The 23,500-nt window shown below is 36.8% G+C and overlaps 2 gene segments (V, D, J or C); both read left to right on the top strand.

Annotated features, from left to right (window-relative positions):
- The first annotated feature begins 3,349 nt into the window (after nucleotides 1-3,349).
- Nucleotides 3,350-3,978, top strand: LOC131405482 (T cell receptor alpha variable 14/delta variable 4-like). The segment is given in 2 exon segments: nucleotides 3,350-3,460; nucleotides 3,626-3,978. Coding segments are annotated over 2 exon segments (432 nt in total).
- A 16,020-nt stretch (nucleotides 3,979-19,998) lies between these two features.
- LOC131405481 (T cell receptor alpha variable 9-2-like) lies at nucleotides 19,999-20,571 on the top strand. The segment is given in 2 exon segments: nucleotides 19,999-20,077; nucleotides 20,201-20,571. Coding segments are annotated over 2 exon segments (417 nt in total).
- Nucleotides 20,572-23,500: the final 2,929 nt, after the last annotated feature.

Raw genomic sequence — 23,500 nt, 5'->3', positions numbered from 1 at the left:
AAACCCAGGCCACCAAAGTGGAGCATGCCAAACTTAACCACTAGACCACTGGGGCTGGACTCCTCTCTATGTATTTTTGATAAAAATTGACAGTCTCTTTTATGTGCTTTGGCCACTTTCTAGTTGAGCAAATGTGACTTGAGCTTTCCTTTAGAGCCCAGTTATGGTATGCATTGTTTGTGTGTTTGAGGGAAATTAAAATAGGACGTGATTTATTCAAGAATGTGAGTTTAGGATTACACTCAGAAAACTATTATTCTTTTTCAAAATTCTGTTAGTATATGTTCACATTTCCTCTCATAGACTTGAGAAGGGAGAGTTGTGTTTTTCAGTCGTTGCTACATAGCATACATTTTTACACAGTTGATAATCAGTAGATGCTTGTTAAAGAAACAGGGAAAAGGTAAATTCTGCTACATATGCATAATTTTAATTTAAGATTTGTGATTCAATTAAATTTATAAGTTGTCTTCTGAAGAATAAACTCCTAAAAGTGTATATTTGATTATTGAAGAATATAGTAGATCTTTCCACTTATCTATGTCTTTCTCCATATGTCTTGGTTGTTTTAAGATAATTAAATTTATTCCTAGATGTTTGATTTTTATTGTTACACTTATGATTGAAATATTTCTTTCTGGGGTATTTAGGAAAAATTTTTATATACATTTATCATCCCTCTTACTAAACTCTTGTTAGTGGATTGCAGAAGGCATTTGAATTAATGTTTATTTTAGAGATAGCTTGTTGCAAATTTCCCTACCTCATTTTCATGTTTTGACTGAACTAAACATTACTTTCATAAATCTCTTTAAAAAAAGTTAATACTTTTATTGTTGTAGATAAATCAAGGGAAAGAAAAAAATTGTATAGCAATTAATTCCCTCATTGTCCCACTCCTGGTCAAGGGTAGACTATTTTCAAGTTCATTTGTATTCTTCCTAATGATGGATATAATTGGCAATTGGTGTGGTGAGATGATACCACTTTACAGATTTTATTGGATTTTGTTGGTTCCAAGAAAGATTTGAACTGGCCCCACTCTCTTTTGCACTAGAAAAGTTTTCCCACCAGTGTTTGTTTATATTGAAGCCAACGTGTACATACCATGTGTTGTCTCTGGAGGATTTTAGTGAATGTTCATTGGAGAACATTTGGCTCCACCAGGGAGCTGTCTTGGCTTTGATATATCTTGTCCTCATGAATGTAACAAGTCAATCATCTCCTGTGACTCTTTACAAAATTGGGGGCCAAATTTTCAACATCTAAGATGGAATTATTTAACTTTTCAGTGGATTTGAAAAGTTATGTTTTCAAATTTATTTATGTTCTCAAAAAGGAGCTTGCATAAAGACTTTAGTCAGAAAGCCATGTTTATCATGATGATCTGTTCAAGCATTTTTTCCTAGACGCTACAGAGTCTTTTATACTGCCACACTATGTCTTTATGACAAAAATTTCTTTTAGTTGTAAGACACCAAATGATTCATGTATTTGGTGTCCATTTTTAATAGGGATATATGAGATACTTGATGGGGCTAAGAAAATTTAGATGGTTAAGAAACTTCATTGTTTCCATAGTATTTGGAAGCTGTGAACTACACTAAAACATATTGATTAACACTCAATATAATTTTTTGTAAATTTACATTAACAAGAGAAATCCTCAAGTTTAGCATTTGAATTAATTTTACTTCTGCTAAGGGATTGGATTTTATAAAGGAGTCTGGAGTGGTTACTGTATAACCAGTCTGGTATTGACTCTTTCAATTTTTAATATAAGATTATTAAAAAACTTATTTATAGTGGCTGGTCTGGTTGTGTAGTGGTTAAGTTCGCGTGCTCCTCTTTGGCAGTCTGGGGTCCGCAGGTTCAGATCCTAGGTGTGGACCTATGCACCACTTATCAAGCCATGCTGTGGCAGGCATCCCACATATAAAGTAGAGGAAAATGGGCACAGAAGTTAGCCTAGGGATGATCTTCCTTAGCGAAAAGAGGAGGATTGGCAACAGATATTAGCTCAGGGCTAATCTTCCTCACCTAGAAACAAACAAATAAACTTATTTATGCAGAAATTGCTATAAGAGTGTCCAAAAATCTGTTCTGGACATGGACACTTCTTGAAAGACAGAAGTAGAATCATGAGATTCCATTGTTTTGTGAAATGTATTAAGGTTGAATAATGGGAGGAGTAATGAGTAACATTTCATATTTACTCAGCCAACTCGTAGAAAAATATTGTATGCTTTTAGAGAGTTATAATCTATAACTTAGAGAGCAGAACAGTTTGCATTGTATCTGGTACCATAAGATTTAATGGAGATTCCAGTGTAAGATCTGAAGATGCTTCAACTCATTTAGCGGAGGCTGCAATTATTTTGAGACAAGGATGATAAGTTTTGGCTACTTTATCAAGAGATAGACAATGATAGGCAATGGACCTTTGTTGTTTTCTATGTTGTTGAGTAATATTCCTACGCATGGCCTTACTTTTAATATACATATTAAGAGAAAGTTTTATTATAATCAGTGATCCTATGATCAGATGGCCTATTGAGGTGTATGGGATCATGTAGGGCAAATTCTCTTCAGAGCGGGGCATCCAGAGCATAGAAGCTCAATGGGGTTCATTTAGGCTCCCAACTGAGGTAATGGGAAAAGTATATGTCACAGATTGAATAACCCAATAACCAAACTCTGGTGTCTGTTCTGGACTTTATGAATAGAGCTGGGCTGTCAAAACTAAGGAGAAAAGAGAAAGGGAACTTTGTGACAGGAGTCAATGTTTGAGGGGCTTCAATCTAAAGTCTTCAGCACAGAGTGATTAGATTTTTCTATTTTTGGCTCAAGATAGGCAACTGACCAGACATTGAGAGGGAGACAGAAAATTGCTGTGACAATAGGTAGATCGAAAGAGCAACAGCAATTAGTCCATGAAGGTTTGCCTTCTTATCAGAAAGTGATTTATTTCTACCTTAGTTGAAACAAGAGCATACATAGATGTGAGAATATATGATTATTACATTTTATGTAATAATCCATTGCACATAGTATTTTTAATTAAGTTCCACCCACACAGTTCCATCACCTATACAGTGACTGAACATAGCAGTTGATTGAGTCATCAATCTCCCTTTAGTTTTACTCATATTTATTTTCATATGTACTTATTTTCAAAATAAGAGTTGGTTACTTCATAAGGTAGTTTGGGGTGGGTGAGAGTCTCAGCCAGTTCACAGAGAAGTTTGGTATGACTCACGCCAACCTGCTACACGAGGAAACCCCTGTTTCCTGTCCTGAGTGAACAGCACATACCCAGTAATTCTTCCCTCACTCTGTCAGGCTCACCTACAGTGCAGAGCTCTGAAGTTGAGGAACAAGATGTTTTCCATCCAGTGGAAGAACTCAAACAAGTTGCTCTCCAGCCTTCTGAAGGTGGTCATGGCTTCAGTGTGGCTAGGTAGGGATGGCCCTGTGGGAAAATACCTCTTCTGACTTAAGCACCAGGGGTACTACCAGTGTCTTGGGGTACCTTGGGAAGGAAAGGTGACAGGGGGTAAAATAGAAATTCTTGGTCTTATTTCATTTATCCCAAAACCTTCTGCTTCTGTGTTTTTTCTTTCAGGATCCAGTGTTGCCCAGAAAGTAACTCAAACCCAACTGGCAAAGTTAGTGCAGGAGAAGGAGGCTGTGACCCTGAACTGCAGATATGATACCAGTGATGGAAGTTATAGTCTATTCTGGTACAAACAACCCAGCAGTGGGGCAATGATTTTCCTTATTGGTCAGGAATCTTATCAACAAAATGCCACAGAAGGTCGCTACTCATTGAATTTCCAGAAGGCAAACAAGTCCATTAATCTTGTCATCTCAGCTTCAGAGATCAAGGACTCCGCAGTGTATTTCTGTGCGCTGAGTGAGCCCACAGTGAGAGGCATGTTGGAGGAAGTTGTACAAAAACCCCAGGGCTCTGCTTGATACATGCACCTGCTGTGGGGACCAAGGCAGGGAACTGCATTCATAGACAGGAAGTGGCTAGGGCTGTGGCAACACAGGTGTAGGGTTAGAGAGAAAACACTCACTCTAAGAAAATATCTTTCTAGGTTCATAGAACCTGCCCAGAGTTATCATTCATCAAAAACTTCCTTATCCCTGCATCACTGGCTTAACGGTAGACATACAGAACTTGACAGAAGATTGAAGAGAAAGAACAGCCACATAAAATCTTTGTCATTTGATGATTAGATCATGGTAGAAGAATTGGCTAAGGAAGTACAGAAACATAGGACCAAAAAATAAGGAAAAATATGAGTGAATGTTGGATTTTTAGATCAATTTATTTAAAAAAATATTTATTGAGTATGTATTACGTAGGGTCCTTTGTTGGGCCTAAGAATTAAACTGACAAAGAAACAATAAATCTGTGAAGCACTGACCAGACAAAGGGGTTTGGGCCAGTGGTAGTCCAATTAGGATCCTCAGTTCTCATCTTCGATAAGGGTTAGTTTAACGAGCTTTGCTTGTAGATTCCTCTGGTGTCATCTCTGGAATGATTAAGAGTTTCTCTCCAATAAAAGGAGAATTTATTTCCAACTTTTAGCCAGAAGATGAGGATGCTTTTCTGTGTTTACTGCTCCTTAATTGCCTTCATTTCAAAATAATTTTTATGTCAAAGAGGTATATTTTGGGGTGACATATTCTGGTTTCCTTTTATTATCTTGCAGGCACTGTTTTCAATAAGGAAAGCCATGAAATCTCTCTGTATATTTCCTCTTTCTGTATATCATGCTATTTCATCATTGATCTATTTGTCTCATTCTATGCAACCTGAGAAGATAGTTTTACTGAAAATTTTATTGCCTGTGAGGATAAATCACTGCTCTCTATGACTGTTTTTCAAGAATTTGGGGGGTAATTTTTACACATTTATTTTTTATTTTTTGTGAGGAAAATCGGCCCTGAGCTAACATCTGCCAATCTTCCTCCACTTTATATGGGATGCCACCACAGCATGTCTTGCCAAGCAGTGCGTCGGTGCGCGTCGGGGATCCGAACCGGTGAACCCCGGGCCGCCGCAGCAGAGCGCGTGCACTTAACCGCTTGTGCCACTGGGCCAGCCCCTACATTTATTTTTTAATATAAATGTTAAAAATTCTGTCGCATTTTGCTCATGTTCAATATCCCCCCCATTAAAAGAAACAGAGAAACAAAACAAAAAGTTTTTGAAAACCAGAAAGATGACATTGTACCCAATGAGTATCTTAACATTTAAAATATCTGTCCTATTTTTTTTTTAATTCAAGAAACTCTACTTTTTCAATTTATAAAGGACTTTTGATGTTTCTCAAGGTTTCTTACCTTTATCTTCAAATGAATTTCTCTCTATCAATTCCTACATACTCATCTGTGTATACATATTTAAGAGAACTTTCCTTTCATAGCCTTCATTTTTACTGGTATTCCAAGTGTAAAGAAAAGCTATTTACAAAATCACCTTGGGGGCTGGCCTGGTAGCATAGCGGTTAAGTGCGCAGGCTCCACTGCTGGTGGCCCGGGTTCGGATCCCCGGCACGCACTGACACACGGCTTGTCAAGCCACGCTGTGGCAGCGTCCCGTATAAAGTAGAGGAAGATGGGCAGGGATGTTAGCCCAGGGCCAGTCTTCCTCAGCAAAAAGAGGAGGATTGGCAGATGTTAGCTCGGGGATGGTCTTCCTCCCCCCCTAAAAAAAAACAAATCACCTTGATGTTATAGCTAAGAGCTTTAACTTTCAAAGTATAGATAATTTGTAATGTATTTTTACCATTTAGACTATAAAGTATATTTTACAGAGCTGTCCTAACCTTAATCCAACACCTACAAAATATAGTACAATAAAAACAATTCACTCTTGAATAGAGGTACAAATGTTTCAATTAAGAAATTAAAAAATAGAAGGCAGTGTATTAATGTGGCTTGATTTTTTAATAAAAGTAATTTATTCATTTATATATATCCATTTATTCAGAAAAAAAATCTGTGAATGTCCACTGTGTGATGAGCTTTCGGCTTAGACCTCATTCCATTTATATTAACAATTTTAGCATGGAAGAGCTCAATTTTTTTTATTGATGTTTTAATAGTTTTTAACATTGTGAAATTTTGGGTTGTGCATTTTTGTTTGTCCGTCACCATATATATGTCTCCCTTCACCCCGTGTGCCCACCTTCCACCCCCATTGCCCCTGGTAACCACAATACAGTTTTCTCTGTCCATGTGTTGGTTTATATTCCACATATGAGTGAGATCATAAAGTGTTTGTCTTTCTCCTTCTGGCTTACTTCACTTAACATAATACCCTCCAGGCCCATCCATGTTGTTGCAAATGGGACGATTTTGTCTTTTTATGGCTGAGTAGTATTCCATTGTATATATATATACCACATCTTGTTGATCCAATCATCAGTTGAGGGACATTTGGGTTGCTTCCACTTCTTGGCTTTAGTGAATAAGGCTGCAATGAACATAGGGGTGTATAAGCCTCTTTGGATTGTTGATTTCAGGTTCATTGGATAGATTCCAAGTAGTGGGATGGCTGGATCATAGGGCATCTCTATTTTTAATTCTTTAAGGAATCTCCATACCATTTTCCATAGAGGCTGCACCAGTTTGCATTCCCACCAGCTGTGTATGAGGGTTCTTGTTTCTCCATATCCTCTCCAACATTTGTTGTTTTTTGTCTTGGTGATTATAGCCATTCTAACTGGTGTGAGGTGATATCTTAGTGTTGTTTTGATTTGCATTTCCCTGATGATTAATGATGTTGAACATCTTTTCATGTGCCTATTGGGCATCTGTATATCTTCTTTGGAGAAGTGTCTGTTCATTTCCTCTGCCCATTTTTTGATCGGGTTGTTTGTTTTTTTGTTGTTCAGTTGTGAGTTCTTTATATATTATGGAGATCAACCCCTTGTTAGATGTATGTGTTCCAAATAGTCTCTCTCACCTGGTGGATTGTCTGTTCATCTTGATTCTGGTTTCGTTTGTCTTGTAGAAGCTCTTTAATCTGATAAAGTCCCACTTGCTTATTTTTTCTTTAGTTTCCTAGTCTGGGTAGGCATGTCATCCGAAAAGATTCCTTTATGACCAATGTCACATACTGTGTTGCCTATATTTTCTTCTATGAGTTTTATAGTTTCAGGTCTCACCTTCAGGTCTTTGATCCATTCTCAGTTGATTTTTGTGAATGGCAATAGCAGATGGTCCACTTTCATTCTTTTGCATGTGGTTGTCCAGTTTTCCCAACACCATTTATTGAAGAGACTTTCCTTTCTCCATTGTATGTTCTCAGCTCCTTTGTCGAAAATTAGCTGTCCGTATATGTGTGGTTTTATTTCTGGGCTTTCAATTCTGTTCCATTGATCTGTGTGTCTGTTTTTGTACCAGTACCATGCTGTTTTGATTACTATTGCTTTGTAGTATGTTTTGAAGTCAGGGATTGCGATGCCTCCTGCTTTGTTCTTTTTTCTTAGGATTTCTTTAGCTATTCGGGGTCGTTTGTTGCCCCATATACATTTTAGTATTCTTTTTTCTCTTCCCTTGAAGAATGTCATTGGGATTCTGATTGGGATTGCATTGAATCTGTATATTGCTTTAGGTAATATAGACATTTTAACTATGTTTATTCTTCCAATCCACGTGCATGGGATATCTTTCCATTTCTTTATGTCATCATCAATTTCTTTCAGTAATGTCTTATAGTTCTCATTGTATAGGTCTTTCACCTCCTTGGTAATATTTATTCCTAGGTATTTTATTCTTTTTGATGCAATTGTAAATGTTATTATCTTTTCGAGCTCTCTTTCTGTTAGTTCACTATTAGCATACAGAAATGCAACTGATTTGTGCAGATTGATTTTGTGCCCTGCAATTTTGCTGTAGTTGTTGATTATTTCTAATAGTTTTCCAATGGATTCTTTAGGGTTTTCTATATATAAAATCATGTCATCTGCAAATAGTGAGAGTTTCACTTCTTCATTACCTATTTAGATTCCTTTTATTTCTTCTTCTTGCCTAATTGATCTGGCCAAAACCTCCAGTACTATGTTGAACAGGAGTGGTGAGAGTGGGCAGCCCTGCCTCGTTCCTGTTCTCAGAGGAATGGCTTTCAGTCTTTCCCCGTGGAGTATGATATTGGCTGTGGTTTTGTCATAAATAGCCTTTATTATGTTGAGGCACTTTCCTTCTATACCCATTTTGTTGAGAGTTTTTATCATAAATGGATGTTGTATCTTGTCATACGCCTTCTCTGTGTCTATTGAGATGACCATGTGGTTTTTATTCTGTTTTGTTGATGTGATGTATCATGTTGATTGATTTGCGGATGTTGAACCATCCCTGCGTCCGTGGTATAAATCCCACTTGACCATGGTGTATGATCTTTTTAATGTATTGCTGTATTCGGTTTGCCAATATTTTGTTGAGGATTTTTGCATCTATGTTCATCAGCGATATCAGCCTGTAATTTTCTTTCTTTTATTGTCTTTGTCTGGCTTTGATATCAGAGTGATGTTGGCCTCATAGAATGATTTAGGAAGTGTTCCATCTTCCTCTATTTTTTGGAATGGTTTGAGAAGAAGAAATCTTCTTTGAATGTTTGGTAAAATTCACCGGAGAAGCTGTCTGGTCCTGGACTTTTATTTTTTGGGAGGTTTTTGATTACTATTAGAATCTCTTTACTTGTGATTGGTCTATTCAGATTCTCCATTTCTTCTTGGTTAAGTTTTGGGAGGTTGTATGAGTCTAAGAATTTATCCATTTCTTCTAGATTGTTCAATTTGTTGGCATATAATTTCTCATAGTATTCTCTTATAATCCTCTGCATTTCTGAGGTATCCATTGTAATTTCTCCTCTTTCATTTCTAATTTTATTTACTTGAGACTTTTCTCTTTTTTTCATAGTAAGCCTGGCTAAGGGTTCGTTGAGTTTGTTTATCTTCTCAAAGAACCAACTCTTTGTTTCATTAATCCTTTCTACTGTTTTTTTCGGTCTCAATTTCATTTATTTCTGCTTTGATTTTTATTATTTCTCTCCTTCTGCTGACTTTGGGCTTTGTTTATTCTTATTTTTCTAGTTCTGTTAAGTCTAATTTAAGGTTGCTTATTTGGGCTTTTTCTTGTTTGTTAAGGTGGGCTTGTATCGTTATGAGTTTCCCTCTCAGGACTGCTTTTGCTGCATCCTATATGGTTTGGTATGGCATATTTTCATTGTTGTTTGTTTCCAGATAGTTTTTGATTTCTCCTTTAATTTCACCAATAATCCATTAGTTGTTCAGTAGCATGTTGTTTAATCTCCACATTTTTGTCACTTTCCCAGTTTTCTTTTCGTGGTTCATTTACAGTTTCATAGCATTATGGTCTGAAAAGATGCTTGTTATGATTTCAATCTTCTTAAATTTATTGAGGCTTGCTTTGTTTCACAAGATATTGTCTATCCCTAAGAATGTTCCATGCATGCTTGAGAAGAATGTGTAGTCAGATGTTTTTGGATAGAGTGCTCTGTATATGTCTGCTAGGGCCATCTCCTCCAGTTTTTCATTTAAGTCCACAATTTCTTTATTAACTTTTTGTCCAGATGATCTATCCATTGATGTAAGTGGGATATTAAGATCCCCTACTATTATTGTGTTATTGTTAATGTCTCCTTTTAGGTTTGTTAATAGTTGCTTTATGTACTTTGGTGATCCTATGTTGGGTGCATATATATTTACAAGTGATATGTCTTCTTGGTGGAGTGTCCCTTTTATCATTATATATTTCCCTTCTTTGTCTCTCTTAACCTCTTTTATCTTGAAGTCTACTTTGTCTGATGTGAGTATGGCAACACTTGCTTTCTTTTGTTAGCCAGTAACTTGGAGTACTGTCTTCCATCCTTTCACTCTGAGTCTGTGCTTGTCTTCAGAGCTGAGATGTGTTTCCTGGAGGCAGCATATTGTTGGGTCTTGCTTTTTAATCCATCCTGCCACTCTGTATCTTTTGATTGGAGAGTTCAATGTATTTGCATTTGGTGTAATTATTGATATATGAGGTTGCTGTTTTGTCACTTATTTTCTGGTTCTTTTGCATTTCCTTTGTTTCTTGTCCCATTTGTTTTGGACTGCCAACTCAGTTTGGTTGTTCTGTCTTATGACTCTTCTAGTTTTCTCCTTGTTTATCATATGTGGTTTTGTTTTGATTATTTGTTTAGTGGTTACCTTGAGGTTTGTGTAAAAAATCTTGCGTATGAGATAGTCCATTATCTGATGGCCTCCTATTTCTTTATACTAAGTCAATTCAATCACTGTCCTCTTCCCCTTCTAAGTCGTTCTTGTTATACCTTATTCTATCTTGTGTTGTGGGTGTGCATTTACAGTGATGAGGTTAAATTTATTTTTGGTTAATTCCTTCCTTTGATCTTTGATTTTGGTCTTTGAGTGGTTACTAACCTATTCCATTAAAGATCTACTATTTTTCTGAGTTTGTCTACCTATTTTCCTCCTTGCTCCAAGCTTTGTATTCCCTTTCTCTTCTATTTTTCAGGCCTGAGGGCCCTCGTGTGTATTTTTTGTAGTGGGGGTCTCGTGGCCATGAACTCCCTTAGCTTTTGTTTATCTGTGAAAGTTACTATTTCTCCATCATATTTGAAGGATATTTTTGCTGGGTAGAGTATTCTTGGCTGAAAGTTTTTGTCTTTCAGTATTTTGAATATATCATTCCAGTCTCTCCTAGCCTGTAAAGTTTCTGTTGAGAAATCTGCTGAGAGCCTGATGCGAGTTCCTTTGTACGTTATTTTTTGTTTTTGTCTAGCTGCCCTTAATATCGTTTCTTTGTCATTGACTTTGGCCAGCCTTACCACTACATGTCGTGGAGTGGGCCTTTGCCTGTTGACATATTTAGGTGATCTGTTGGCTTTGCTTACTGGTATTTCCTGCTCCTTCCCCAGGTTTGGGAAATTCTCAACTATTATTTCCTTGAATAGGCTCTCTGTTCCTCTTTCCCACTCTTCTCCCTCAGGAATACCTATAATTCTTATGTTACATTTCCTAATAGAGTCAGATATTTCTCGGAAACTTTCTTCATTTCCTTTTAGTCTTAGTTCTCTCTCCTCTTCCATCTGGGACATATCTGTATTCCTATCCTCTATAATGCTAATTCTTTCCTCCATATTGTCAGCTTTGTTCTTTAACGATTCCAGATTCTCCTTTATCTCCTCCATTGTGTTCTTCATCTCCATCAGCATTGATTGGTTTTTCTTTATGATTTCAATCTCTTTTGTGAAGAAACTCCTAATCTCATTGAATTGTTTGTCTGTGTTGTCTCATATTTCTTTGATTGTTTTTATGATAGCTATTTTGAAATCTCTGTTGTTTAGGTTATGGATTTCTGTGTCATCAGGGTTGCTTTCTGGGTACTTGTCATTTTCCTTCTGGTCTAGTGATTTTACGTACCTTTGCATTGTGGTGCCTGTGTTGGCTTTGTTTTTCCTCATCCTGGAAATATCTGGCTGCAATTTCCACCTGCTGCCACTGTGTGGGGGTAAAGGGCTGTGTAATCTGAGCCCCCTGTGCTCTGCTGCAGCTGTTTGCTGCAATCCACTGGTCGCTTGGTCTGGTCTGGTCGGCTAAGCTGCAAGGTCTGGTTTGGAAGAGCTCAATTTTTATAACACAGGTTTATCTGCCCCTGCCCATCTTATCCATAAAATGATCAATAATTAGTGAGTATAAGAAGGATACTGTGAAGGGTCCAAGTATGAATTTTCTCTTTCCTCTGTTCTTATCCTTCACTTCACCGCTTCTCCAAAAGTGTTTAATGCCGTCATATGACTCATTTTGTACAGCCCCAGGCCTGCTATGCCCAATCAATGTTCCACAATCCAAAACCCTCATTCTCTCCTATTTCCTCCTTCTACCTGTAACCCTATGTTCTCAGTGTCCTAAAGTTTGTATAGTAATGGTTCATTGATAGGTGATCTTGAATGAATTCTTCTTATATTTGCATTTGGAAAACAGATGTGTAGAGCAGAAATCATAAAGAGAAGCATGCTTTTTAAGCTTTAAAAATTATTTTTAATTTTGGTAAAATGCACACAACATCCAATTTACCATCTTAATCATTTTCAAGGGTACTGTTCAGTGGTATTAAGTATATTCACATTATTGTAAAATCATTACCACCATCCATCTCCAGAACTCTTTTAATCTTTCAAAATGAAACTATGTCCCATTAAATAATAACCTTCCCCTCCTTTCCCCTTAGCTCCTGGAAACCACCATTCTCCTTTCTGTCTCTATGATTCGACTACTTTAGGTACCTCATGTAAGTGGAATCATACAGTATTTGTCTTTTTGTGACTGGCTGATTTCGTTCAGCACCATGTCATCAAGGTTCATCCATGTTGTACCAAGTTGTCACAATTTCCTTCCTTTTTAAGGCCGAATAATATTCCATAGTATGTAATACCACATTTTGTTTACCCATTCATCTGTTGGTGGACAATTGAGTTGTTTTCCCCTTTTGACTGTTGTGAATAATTCTTCTATGTAAAAGGGTGTACGAATATCTCAGTATTTTGAGTATATATCCAAATTCTTTCCATATTTGGGGGGTCTAAACCCAGAAATGGAATTGCTGGTTTATATGGTAATTCTATCTTTAATTTTTTGAGGAACCTCAATACTGTTTTCCACAGCGGCTGCCCTTTAACATCTCACCAACAGTGCTCAAGGATTTCAATTTCTCCATATCTTGGTCATCACTTGTTGTTTTCTGTTTTTTTTCTTTTTGATAGTAGCCAGTCTAATGGGTTTAAGTGGTATCTCCTTGTGGTTTTGATTTGCATTTCCCTGATGATTAGTGTTGTTTAGCATCTTTTCCTGTGCTCATTGGCCATTTGTGTATCTTAAGAGGAATGACTATTCAGGTCCTTTACCCATTTTCAAATTGGGTTGTTTGGTTTTTTGCTGTTGAGTTGTAAGAGTTCTTTTTATATTCTGGGTGTTAACCCCTTATCAGATATATGATTTGCAAATATTTTCTCCTATTCTGTAAGTGGTCTTTTCATTCTTTTGATTGTATCCTTTGATACACAGAAGTTTTAAATTTTGATGTAGGTTAATTTATCTAGTTTTTTCTTTTGTAGATTCTGCTTTTGTTGTCATATCCACAACATTATTGCAAAATCCAGCGTCATGAAGATTTTTCTCCATGTTTTCTTCTAAGAGTTTTTTGGTTTTAGCTTTGTGTTTAGGTCTTGTATCCATTTTGAGTTGATTTTTGTACATGGTGTCAGGTAAGGGTCCAACTTCTTTCTTTTGATATGAATTTCAAGTTTTCCCAACACTACTTGTTGAAAAGACTGTCCTTTTGCCATTAAATGGCCTTGAGACTCATTGAAATTAATCTGATCATTTATTTCTGAGCTCTCTATTTTATTCATTGCTCTCACTGTCTGTCTTTATGCTAACACCACACTGTTTTGATTACTGTAGATTTGTAATTCATTTTGCAATCAAGAATGTGAGACTTCCAACTTTATTCTTCTTTTTCAAGATTGTTTTGTCTATTTGGGGTTCTCTTGAGATGCCATAGGAATTTTTGGACGGATTTTTCTATTTATGCAAAAAACACCATTGGAATTTTGATAGGGATTGCATTGAATATGCAGATAACTTTCGGTAGTATTGACACGTTAACAATAGTAGGTGTTCCAATCCATGAACACAAGATGGCTTTCCATTTATTTGTGTCTTCTTTAATTGTTTTCAGCAATACTTTGTAGTTTTCAGTGTATGTCTTTAGCTCCTTTGGTTAACTTTATTCATAAATATTCTATCACTTTTGGTGTTATTGTAAAGGGAATTATTTCTTTTCAGGTTGTTCATTATTAGTGGGTAGAAATGCAACTGAGTTTTGCATATTGTTTTTGCATTCTGCAGTTTTGCTGAATCCATTAATGAGTACTAAGGGGAAGCGTTTTTAAGAGTGGAATTTCAGGTGCTGTGGCAGTTGAGTGGGGAATAGGGTATTTGTCCCATGAACCTCAAGTATTCATGTAAGCCCCCAAATTCAAGCATATATAGGAGTATAAATTCCATAATGTAATTTTTTATATCTTTAATACATCAGTTCTCATCAAAATTTAAGTCAAAAGTTGAGACATGAGAGAATAATGTCCTTCTAAGAATTAATATTCTACTATATGATTGTGTGTAGAGCAAGATGCAGAATTTGTAATAGAATACTGATTTTTAACGCAATGTTTAGCTAGTAATTGAGAATGCTAAAGGAGAAGGAAATAAGATCTGCTTTACTTTTCATATTATAAAGACACAGCAGCATTAAGTTTTACCTCAGTGTACAAATCTAGAAAATGAAAGAGTCTTCTCTTAAACTCAGGTCATTTGGTTCTAGTTGATAGATTTTCATTAAACAATAAAAACTAAAACTAAATAATTTCAGCATACAACTCAAGATATTAGAAAATATACAATAAGACAAAATTAAAGAAAGCAGATTGAAGGGATTAAAGGTAAAAACAGAAATTGATTGGTCAAAAGAAAATAATAAAAGCAATGTTAAAACCAGAATCTGATATTTCAAGAAAAACTAGAATACTAACACGATCCAGGAAAAAAATGAGAAGAGACAGATACATGCACAAAAAATGAAATACAACATAATTAAATTGAGTTTATTCCAGAAATGTAAAAATTATTTTAGTACTTGAAAGTCTATTAATGTAATTCTTCATATTAACAAATCTTGAAAGACTTGAAGATATTCTTGAGAGTGGCTTGATGGCTTCAATCTGGAATAATTTCCTTTGGATCTGAAGTGCATACTGGTAACTGTTCAGTACATATGTATTTGTGTAAGTTCACCTGATTTTGGCAGCTTTTACAATTATTTGGTTTCTCCTTCTTAATTTGATTGAAATTATAGACATAGTGTGTGTGTTCATTTTCTTTAATTTTCTTGTTTATTTTGATTATGTCTGTGAGGATAAGGGGAAAATAATGAGTTTATTCAACCATATTTATATGGAAGTCTTGGTTTCCATATTACCGCTTACGTATTTGTCTTTCATTGTGAGGTGCTCCAAGTTTTATTCTAGAAAGTGCTGGGCCAGTAGCTATGGTTCAAATTTATGGGATATGTAGACTCTTCAGATTCCTGGAATGTATCTGAAAATTACTCTCATTTCTGTCTTTAAACTTCTGTAATCTTGTGAAATAAAGCTTCATAACTGTGACTGGTTATGTGAAGGCCAAACCATGGTTTAATTAATTAGTCATATAGGAAAGACCAAGCTATAATCACATAATGAAAAACATTTATACAGATCCATTTGAAAACTATACTCTAAACTTCTTTATCACAAGCAAGTTTCAAGGAAAAGAGAGAGAGTACTCACTGGGCATGAATGAAGTTCCAGTACCCTGGTGGTTGACAAAAGCCTAGAAAGTTTGTCACCTTGCTGCAGTGCATTGCCCAAGTAAGGTGCCTAATAATTGGTCTGAAAGGAATGCTCATGCCACTTCCTGGTGGTCAGCTCCTGAATAGTAGTTTGTGTATCTTTTATGTTTTTTTTTTTTTTCACCTTTTGGTGAATGAGCCAAACCTGCAATCATTTAATTATTTTATCTGATATGTTGATTTGGATGAACATGGAACCTGTTAACATACTGTATGAAAATATTTCAGGGGCTTGGGAAGACATAATTCTGCTACCATTCTACCTTCTTTTGAAATTTTCTCTGAAAACAACCTACAGTGTTAAAAATAGAAAACCTGAATTTTCCTATCAGGTATATTTGTGTTCAAAAGTATTAGCTCTGCCACCTACTGGCTAATCACATGTGAGCTTTGTTTCATTATTTGGAAAATGGGAGAGTGGTATCTTCTTTAACATTTGCTGTAACAGTTTACCAACAATGTATCTGAAGAGACTGACAAGTAGCAGATGATCAGTGAATGAGGGTAATCTCCGAAGGTACGGAAAAAACATTTGGTAAATCCAGCATTCATTCCTGATTAAAAATTCCCGGTCAATTAGGAATTGAAGGGAATTTCCTCAACTTAATCATGGGCCTCTGTAAAAAACCTGTATCACATGTCATACTTGATGGTGAAAGACAATGCTTTCCCCCAAAGACCAGAGATAAGTGAAAAATTTTGGTTCTCACCACTTCTATTTAATATTTTGCTAAAGATTCTAACCAGTACAAACAGGCAAATGAAAGAAAAGATATACAGTTTAAGTGGAAGTGAAGATATATTTATTTACAGGCAGCATAATTGTCTGGGTAAAAAATTCAAAGGAATATAAAAAAAAAGAAAACTGCTAAAATGAATAAATAAATTTAATAAGGTCAAATTTGGTAGTCAAACCTGACATAAGATCCAGTCATTCCATTCCGAGATATTTACTCAAGAGAAATGAAAGCAAATGTTCATACAAAGAATTTACACACATGTTCCTAGCAGCTTTATTTGTAACAGCCTAAGACTGGGACTAACCAAAATTTGTATCATCAGGTGAACAGAAAAACAGATTATTTTATATCTATAATGGGATAATACTTCAGCAACAAAAAGAAATGAACCATTGATATTTATAAGACCATGGAAATCTCAAAATAATTATGCTGAGTGGAAGATGTCAGATAAGAGTTCATATGATTCTGTTTATTCAAAATTATAAAATATGAAGCTAATTTATAATGACAGAGGTGTTCCCTGGACAAGGAGGATAGAGGTGAGGAGAGAGTTGAGAGGATGAGACACGGAAACTTTTGGGGAGATACATATGCTCATTATCTTGATTGTGGTGATAGCTTCACAAGTATATGCAAATGCCAAATATTTTAACATGATTCACCTTAAATAAGTGCAGCTTACTATTATGAAAATTATGCATCCATAAAGCCATTAAAAAAATCCAATTTTAACAAATATCCTCCCTCAATGTTATACAAGTCCTATTCTGAGACCCGAAATGCAAAATATTCCTCCTGTAGGTTCTCATCGGACTAAAAGTGTTTTCTTTTTTTTAAGTATAGATAACAACTTTCTAAATCTGTGTGCTATACTGTTTATTTTCAACCTAGCATCATCCCAACCTATTTTGAGTTCTCCCCTGTATATCAGAATAGAAGTTTGTATCAGCTTTTCCAGAATTCCTTTCTAGCATAGTTTTGTGCCAGGTTCTGACAATGTGGTTTAGAAGGATGAGGAGAAGGGAAGGGATTCGTGAACCCAAACTGTATCCAGGCCTGAATTTCTTACTTAAGTCAGCATCTGGGTGATATTCACACATTGACTCTGGACTCACGGAGACTCTTGATCTGAATCTGTGGAGAGTGAACTCCAAGAAACAGACTGAGCTAAGCCCCCGTCTACGTGTCTGGGGATAGATGTTTACAAGGCCTTAGAGAAGATGGGTCCTTCTCCAGAACTTCATCCTGATAATGCTCAGAGGTTTTCTGTTTTGTTTTATAAAATGAATGGTCATAAAAAGGACTTTAAAAAGTACTTGATTTTGCTGCTGGTACTTCATAGAAAAAGTTTTTTAACATTTGTGTAGTCGGGGGACATTTTCTCATGCTGATCTTAGAGCTTTCTCTCTGATCTTTGAGGACCGTCTTGGTCTAGGACAGTTGTCACAAATGAAATCTGTAAGCTGATATCGGGCTGAGTGTAACAAAACCACATGGGGAGCTTTTAAAAATTTTTAAAAATTACAACTTAGTGAGTCTCAATCCTGGAAAATATGATTTGTGAAGTTAGTGGTGGGATCCCAGAATCTGTAATTTAAATCAGTCACACATCGATTATGCTATCAGCTTTTGTATGAATCTCAGCTGATTTGTCTTTAACAATTTGAAAAAATGGGAAAGAAGACAGTCTTGACTTTGCTCCAGGCTTTTGATGCAAATTCACATCTTCTTGGTTCCCTACCCTGGGGGGAAAAATTATTTGATTAGAGTTTGGCACCAAAATGTTGGCAGATGGACCACAGTGGAAAGCATCCTTGAGGCTAGATCTCCACTAAGAATGTGGGATTAGTACTCATTGCCTGAGTCACACGGACTAGCCACCTCATCTCAGAGTCAATGAAACAGTGGGAGAATAAGATATTGATCTCAGTTCATTCTATAGGGATTGAGTAACTTCAATTATGGTGTTTTATCTATGCAGGATTCATATTTTTCACTTTTTCTGAAATTCTGGAGTTCAGGAATATTTGACTTTTTATAAACGGTATGACTTTTTCTCCTAAAAAGCTTTTATTAAGAAGATAGCATTCCTTAGGGTTGATATAATTAAGGACTGAGAAAATGTTGTATTTTAAATAGCAGTGTTTCCTTTAACAAAGACTGCTTATCATTTTCATTTAATTTAACAAATATTTAGTGAGCTCAGAATAAATGTCAGTCATTGTTCTTTTTTTTTTTTTGAGTGAATGAGCGTTTAGTGCTATTTGTGATCACAGTCATCATGATAATAACCACCTACAAGTGCACACTTCTGAATGGTTGACAAGCAGTTTTCACATGCGTCGTCTCATTTGAATCTTCACAGCAGTTCTCTGTGGTTGGTGTCATTACCCTGTTTTATATTGAGAGAGATGCAGTGACTTGCCAAGCTATATAAGTGGCAGAGCTGGCATTCAAAGGCAGATCTTCCTGACTCCAAATCCAGTGATACCCCCTCCATCGCAGTTACATGCCAAGGTGCTGTTGATTTGGAAAATGTTGTAGGATTTACCCCTAAGCAAAATCTTGTGCTGAAACTGAAGCCAGAGAGGGTGCTCCAGGGATGAGTGCTGGGCCATGATGGGGCTGGAGCCAAGTGCCCTGCAGGAGCCTGGGCTTCCAGTTAGATGTGTCTGCAGCTCACCAGGAAAGGGGACCTGAGGCAGAGAAACTGGAACAGCAGAAGCCAGGCTGCAGCTCAGCCCTGGGTCTGGGCGGGGTTTCCCAAGAAGGGTCCTGGCTATGGCAGGAAGGGGTGGAAAGAATCCCCTCCAGTCTGGGACCAACCGACTTTGATGTGGGATCAGCTGTCACCTCTCCAGCCTCCCATCCTCATCCCAGATCCTTGTTGCCAAACCTTTCCAGAGCATAGTGATCTAATGGATGTGTTAAACCAAGGCTTCTAAGAGTCCATGGGGTGAAATTTGGGCTTTGAGCTCAAACCTTTGATCTATTGCTTACTCTTTCTTCCTATTTCCATTTGCCTGCCTAACTTTGACTCATCCTCAGGTCTCAGCTTAGATGTTCCTTCCTCCAGGAAGCCTTCCCTGATTCTTTATGTTGGCAAACATGTCCCTCATATGCCCCTACTACCTTCCCTCTCCATGCTTCTTTTTATCACAGATTTGAGCACCCTAGAGGCTCCCTGTGTATTCATGTTTCTTGACTATGCTTCTTTGAGGGCAAGGACTGTGTTTTATTCATCTCCATATCCATTGTAGGCATTGCTCCATATGTTGGGTTATGGTGCCAAAAAACATTCATTAATGACTCTATTTCTTAATCCTTCCTCTGATTTCAACCCAAAACTCTTTTCTGACATTCTAGTAGGTTAAAGTTTGGCTCACAATGGATACACTAAAATATTTAGGACTATATTAAAATACTCAAGAAAATTGATATCTTCTCAGCTACAGAAATACTCTGGGATACTCTTTTAAAAAATTTCCATGTGAGGTAGTGCCCTAAGAACAAAATAGACCTTAAAGGTTATGACAGCTGTTGTTCAGATTTACAACAGCCACCTGAAGATTGACATGTGCCTTATAAACGAAATCAGGGAGGAGAACATACTGCTGACTTTAGGAGGAGTCTAGGAAACATGCACCCATTTCAGCCCCTGTCCACCAGGGGGTGCAGCTTCCTAACACAAACTCATTTCCTGAGTGAAATGTAGGCTTTGATCCATCATTTCACTGTGACGTCAACATTTCTTCTGGTGAAGAATCAACAACATTATTTAGATGACACTCTAGAGATGAACTCTGCTCCAGGCTTAGTGATTGTGGTACTCTTAATGCTTCGTAAGTAAAATAGCTCTTAAAATTTGTATTCTTTCTTCTGTTGTGTCGGCAAAATCTTTAATCATCATTTTATCTCAGAGTTTTATGTCCGGGGTGACACAGATCTCTTTTATTTTTCCCCAGGACAAACCTATGGAGACTCAGTGACCCAGATGGAAGGCCAAGTGACTCTCTCAGAAGGGGATTCCCTGACTATAAACTGTACTTATTCAGCCACAGGGTACCCTGCACTTTTCTGGTATGTTCAATATCCTGGTGTTGGTCCACAGCTCCTCCTGAAAGCCGTGACAGCCAAGGAGAAGGGAAGCAACAAAGGTTTTGAAGCCACATACAATAAAGAAACCACCTCCTTCCACTTGGAGAAAGCCTCAGTCCAAGAATCAGACTCCGCTGTGTACTACTGTGCCATGAGTGACACAGTGACGGGAGCTGCAGGGGGAGCTGAGCACAAACTCAGAGCAGCAACAAGGGGCCTGGCTGCTGAGTGTCTCTGATTGTTTGATTCACTCTGGTTTCGTCACAGTCTGTGGTCGTTTGTCCCTCCGTGTCTGGTTGATACAAAATCATACAAATGGCTAGAGCATAAGAACAAGAAGTGAATCTTCCTCATACCCAACTCTTCATTAGTGAAATTGAAAACAGAATCTGACACTCATAGTTGCTCATCCAGGGTCAAAGAAATTTCAAAGTAAAACCACACAAAGAGTGAAATGGTCTCAGTTCTCATCATTATGTCAAAATCCAGCCCCCACAAGTTGCTCCAGGCCACCCTAGTGGGTACTGATATGTAAGAGAAGAGAGTGTAGTGAAAAGAATGATAAAAAAACCAGCCTCTGTATTGCACTGCAAATATGCTTCTGGTCTTTGCAAATATTGGTGCAATCTTATTCAAATAATATTTGTTTATTGACACTGAGTACTTTTGTTGCTTCGGAAGAAGGTTTTGAGCATGGGAGTGAAGGACATAATGTATATATTCTCTGATTCCTCAGTGGCTGTTACGAGTATGATTAAAAATGTTACTGGCTTTGAAATGTCTGTTTCTCCTAAAATATTTTTCCTTTCTCCTTCTTCCATCTCCATGAAAGTTTTCTCTTTTACCTTTTCTCAGAAGTCATATTTGTTGATTTTAGGAATGAACTCTGGTCATAAGCCTAATAAATTTTCTTACATATTAGTTATGTACTCTTGATTTAATTTTAATTAAATTTAGTTTAAAATGTAAATTTTATTTTTAAACCTCTATAAATAGAAATATGTCTAAATATACTTTAAATAATACAAAAGCATATCCAATAATTTTCTGAGATATTTGGGCAAACGTGGCTTAATAATATACATTTATCTCTGCATCCCTCTGAAACTCTATTAAAAAACAGTAAGAAATTAAAAAGGGCATAAACCTGCAAACACAAGGAGAACAGAAAAGGAGACAACAGCAGATAGTGATGTCAACAAAATTTTAGAGGGTGAGAAGTATATGGAGAAATGAAACTTGTGTGACAGAGCAGATACAGAAGAAACCTAGGCCTGGTGTGTGAAGCCAACAAGGAGCACACAACGTGTGCTGTAGCCTCGCTCAAAGGTTTGGGAAAAAGAAGCATGAATTATCTTTGACTTATTGAGGAAGATAATACTCTGTGTGCATGTGTGCATGTTTGTGTGTGTGTGTTTGTTGAGGATATTAGAGGAGAGGGAGGCAATTAAAATAGGAGGACCAAGTGAGAAAATGTAGAAGTAACAGAACACCCATGCTATCCACAATCCTGTATAACAAACTATGATTACTTATAAATGTTTTAACTCTTGTGTATCAGTTAGGCTTTCTTTTACTTGAATTTTTTTCCTCTCCCTCCCTCTAACCCCTCGTGACCACTGATCTTTTTACTATCTCCATAGTTTTGCCTTTTCCAGAATATCACGTGGTTGAAATCATACAGTATATAGGCTTTTCAAGTGGCTTCTTCTACCTGGAAATATCCATTTAATTTTCCTCTATGTCTTTTCATGGCTTGTTAGGTCATTTCTTTTCAGCACCGAATAATATTCCATTCACTGGATATACCTACCGTTTATCCTTTCAGCTACTGAAGGACATCTTAGCTGCTTCCAAGTTTTGACAATTATGGATAAAGCTACTATAAACATTTGTGTGCAAATTTTTGTGTAGACATAAGTTTTCAACTCATTTGGGTAAACACCAAGGATAGTAATTGATGGATCATCTGGAAAGAGTATGTTTAGTTGTGTAAGAAACTGCTACACTTGTGTTCCAAAGTGGCTGTACCATTTTAGATTCCTATCATCTATGAATGAGATTTCCTATTACTTCACATTCTTGCCAGCATTTAGTACTGTTAGTGTTTTGGATTTTGGCCATTCTAATTCATGTGCAGTTTTACCTCATTTTTAAAAAAATTGATTTTATTGTATTGTATAAAGAACACTCAAGATGAGATATACCCTCTTAACAAAATTTTAAGTGTACAATACCTTATTGTTGGCTATAGGTACAATGTTTTACAGTAAATCTCCAGAAATTTCACCTTGCTTGAATGAGACTTAATGTCCATTGATTAGTAACTCCCCATTATGTCCTCCCTCCAGCCCATGGTAACCTCCATTCCACTCTTTGATTCTATGATTTTGACTATTTTAGATATCTCATTTAAGTGGAATCATACATTATTTGTCTTCCTGTGACTGGCTTTTTCAGTTAGCATAATGTCCTCAAGGTTCATCCATGTTGCTGCATATTGCAGGATTTCCTTTTTTTTTTTATTGTGACATTTTTACTGTAAATTGTTGTTTATCACTCACCATATAAGTTGATCCCTCCACCCCTTGTGCCCACGGCCCAGCCCCCTAGCCCCTGGTAACCACCAAACAGTTCTATCTGTCTGTGTGTTGGTTTGTCTTCCACATATGAGTGAAATCATGCACTGTTTGTCTTCCTCTTTCTGGCTTATTTCACTTAACATATTACCCTCCAGGTCCATCCGTGTTGTTGCAAATGGGACAATTTTGTCTTTTTTTATGGCTGAGTAGTATTCCATGGTATGTATATACCACATCTTCTTTATCCAATCATCAGTCGAGGGACACTTGTGTTGCTTCCATGTCTTGGCCATAGTGAATAATGCTGCGATGAACATAGGGGTGCATAAGTCTCTTTGGATTGTTGATTTCAGGTTCATTGGGTAGATACCCAGTAGTGGGATAGTTGGATCATAGGGTATTTCTATTTTTAATTTTTTAAGGAATCTCCATACTGTTTTCCATAGAGGCTTCACCATTTTGCATTCCCACCAGCAGTGGATTTGGGTTCCCATTTCTCCACAGCCTCTCCAGAATTTGTGGCTTTTTGTCTTGGTGATTATAGCCATTCTAACAAGCGTAAGGTGATATCTCAGTGTAGTTTTG

Source organism: Diceros bicornis, chromosome 5 (genome assembly GCF_020826845.1).
Source record: "Diceros bicornis minor isolate mBicDic1 chromosome 5, mDicBic1.mat.cur, whole genome shotgun sequence".
Lineage (NCBI taxonomy): Eukaryota > Metazoa > Chordata > Mammalia > Perissodactyla > Rhinocerotidae > Diceros > Diceros bicornis.
This window is presented reverse-complemented; position numbering and strand designations above follow the sequence as displayed.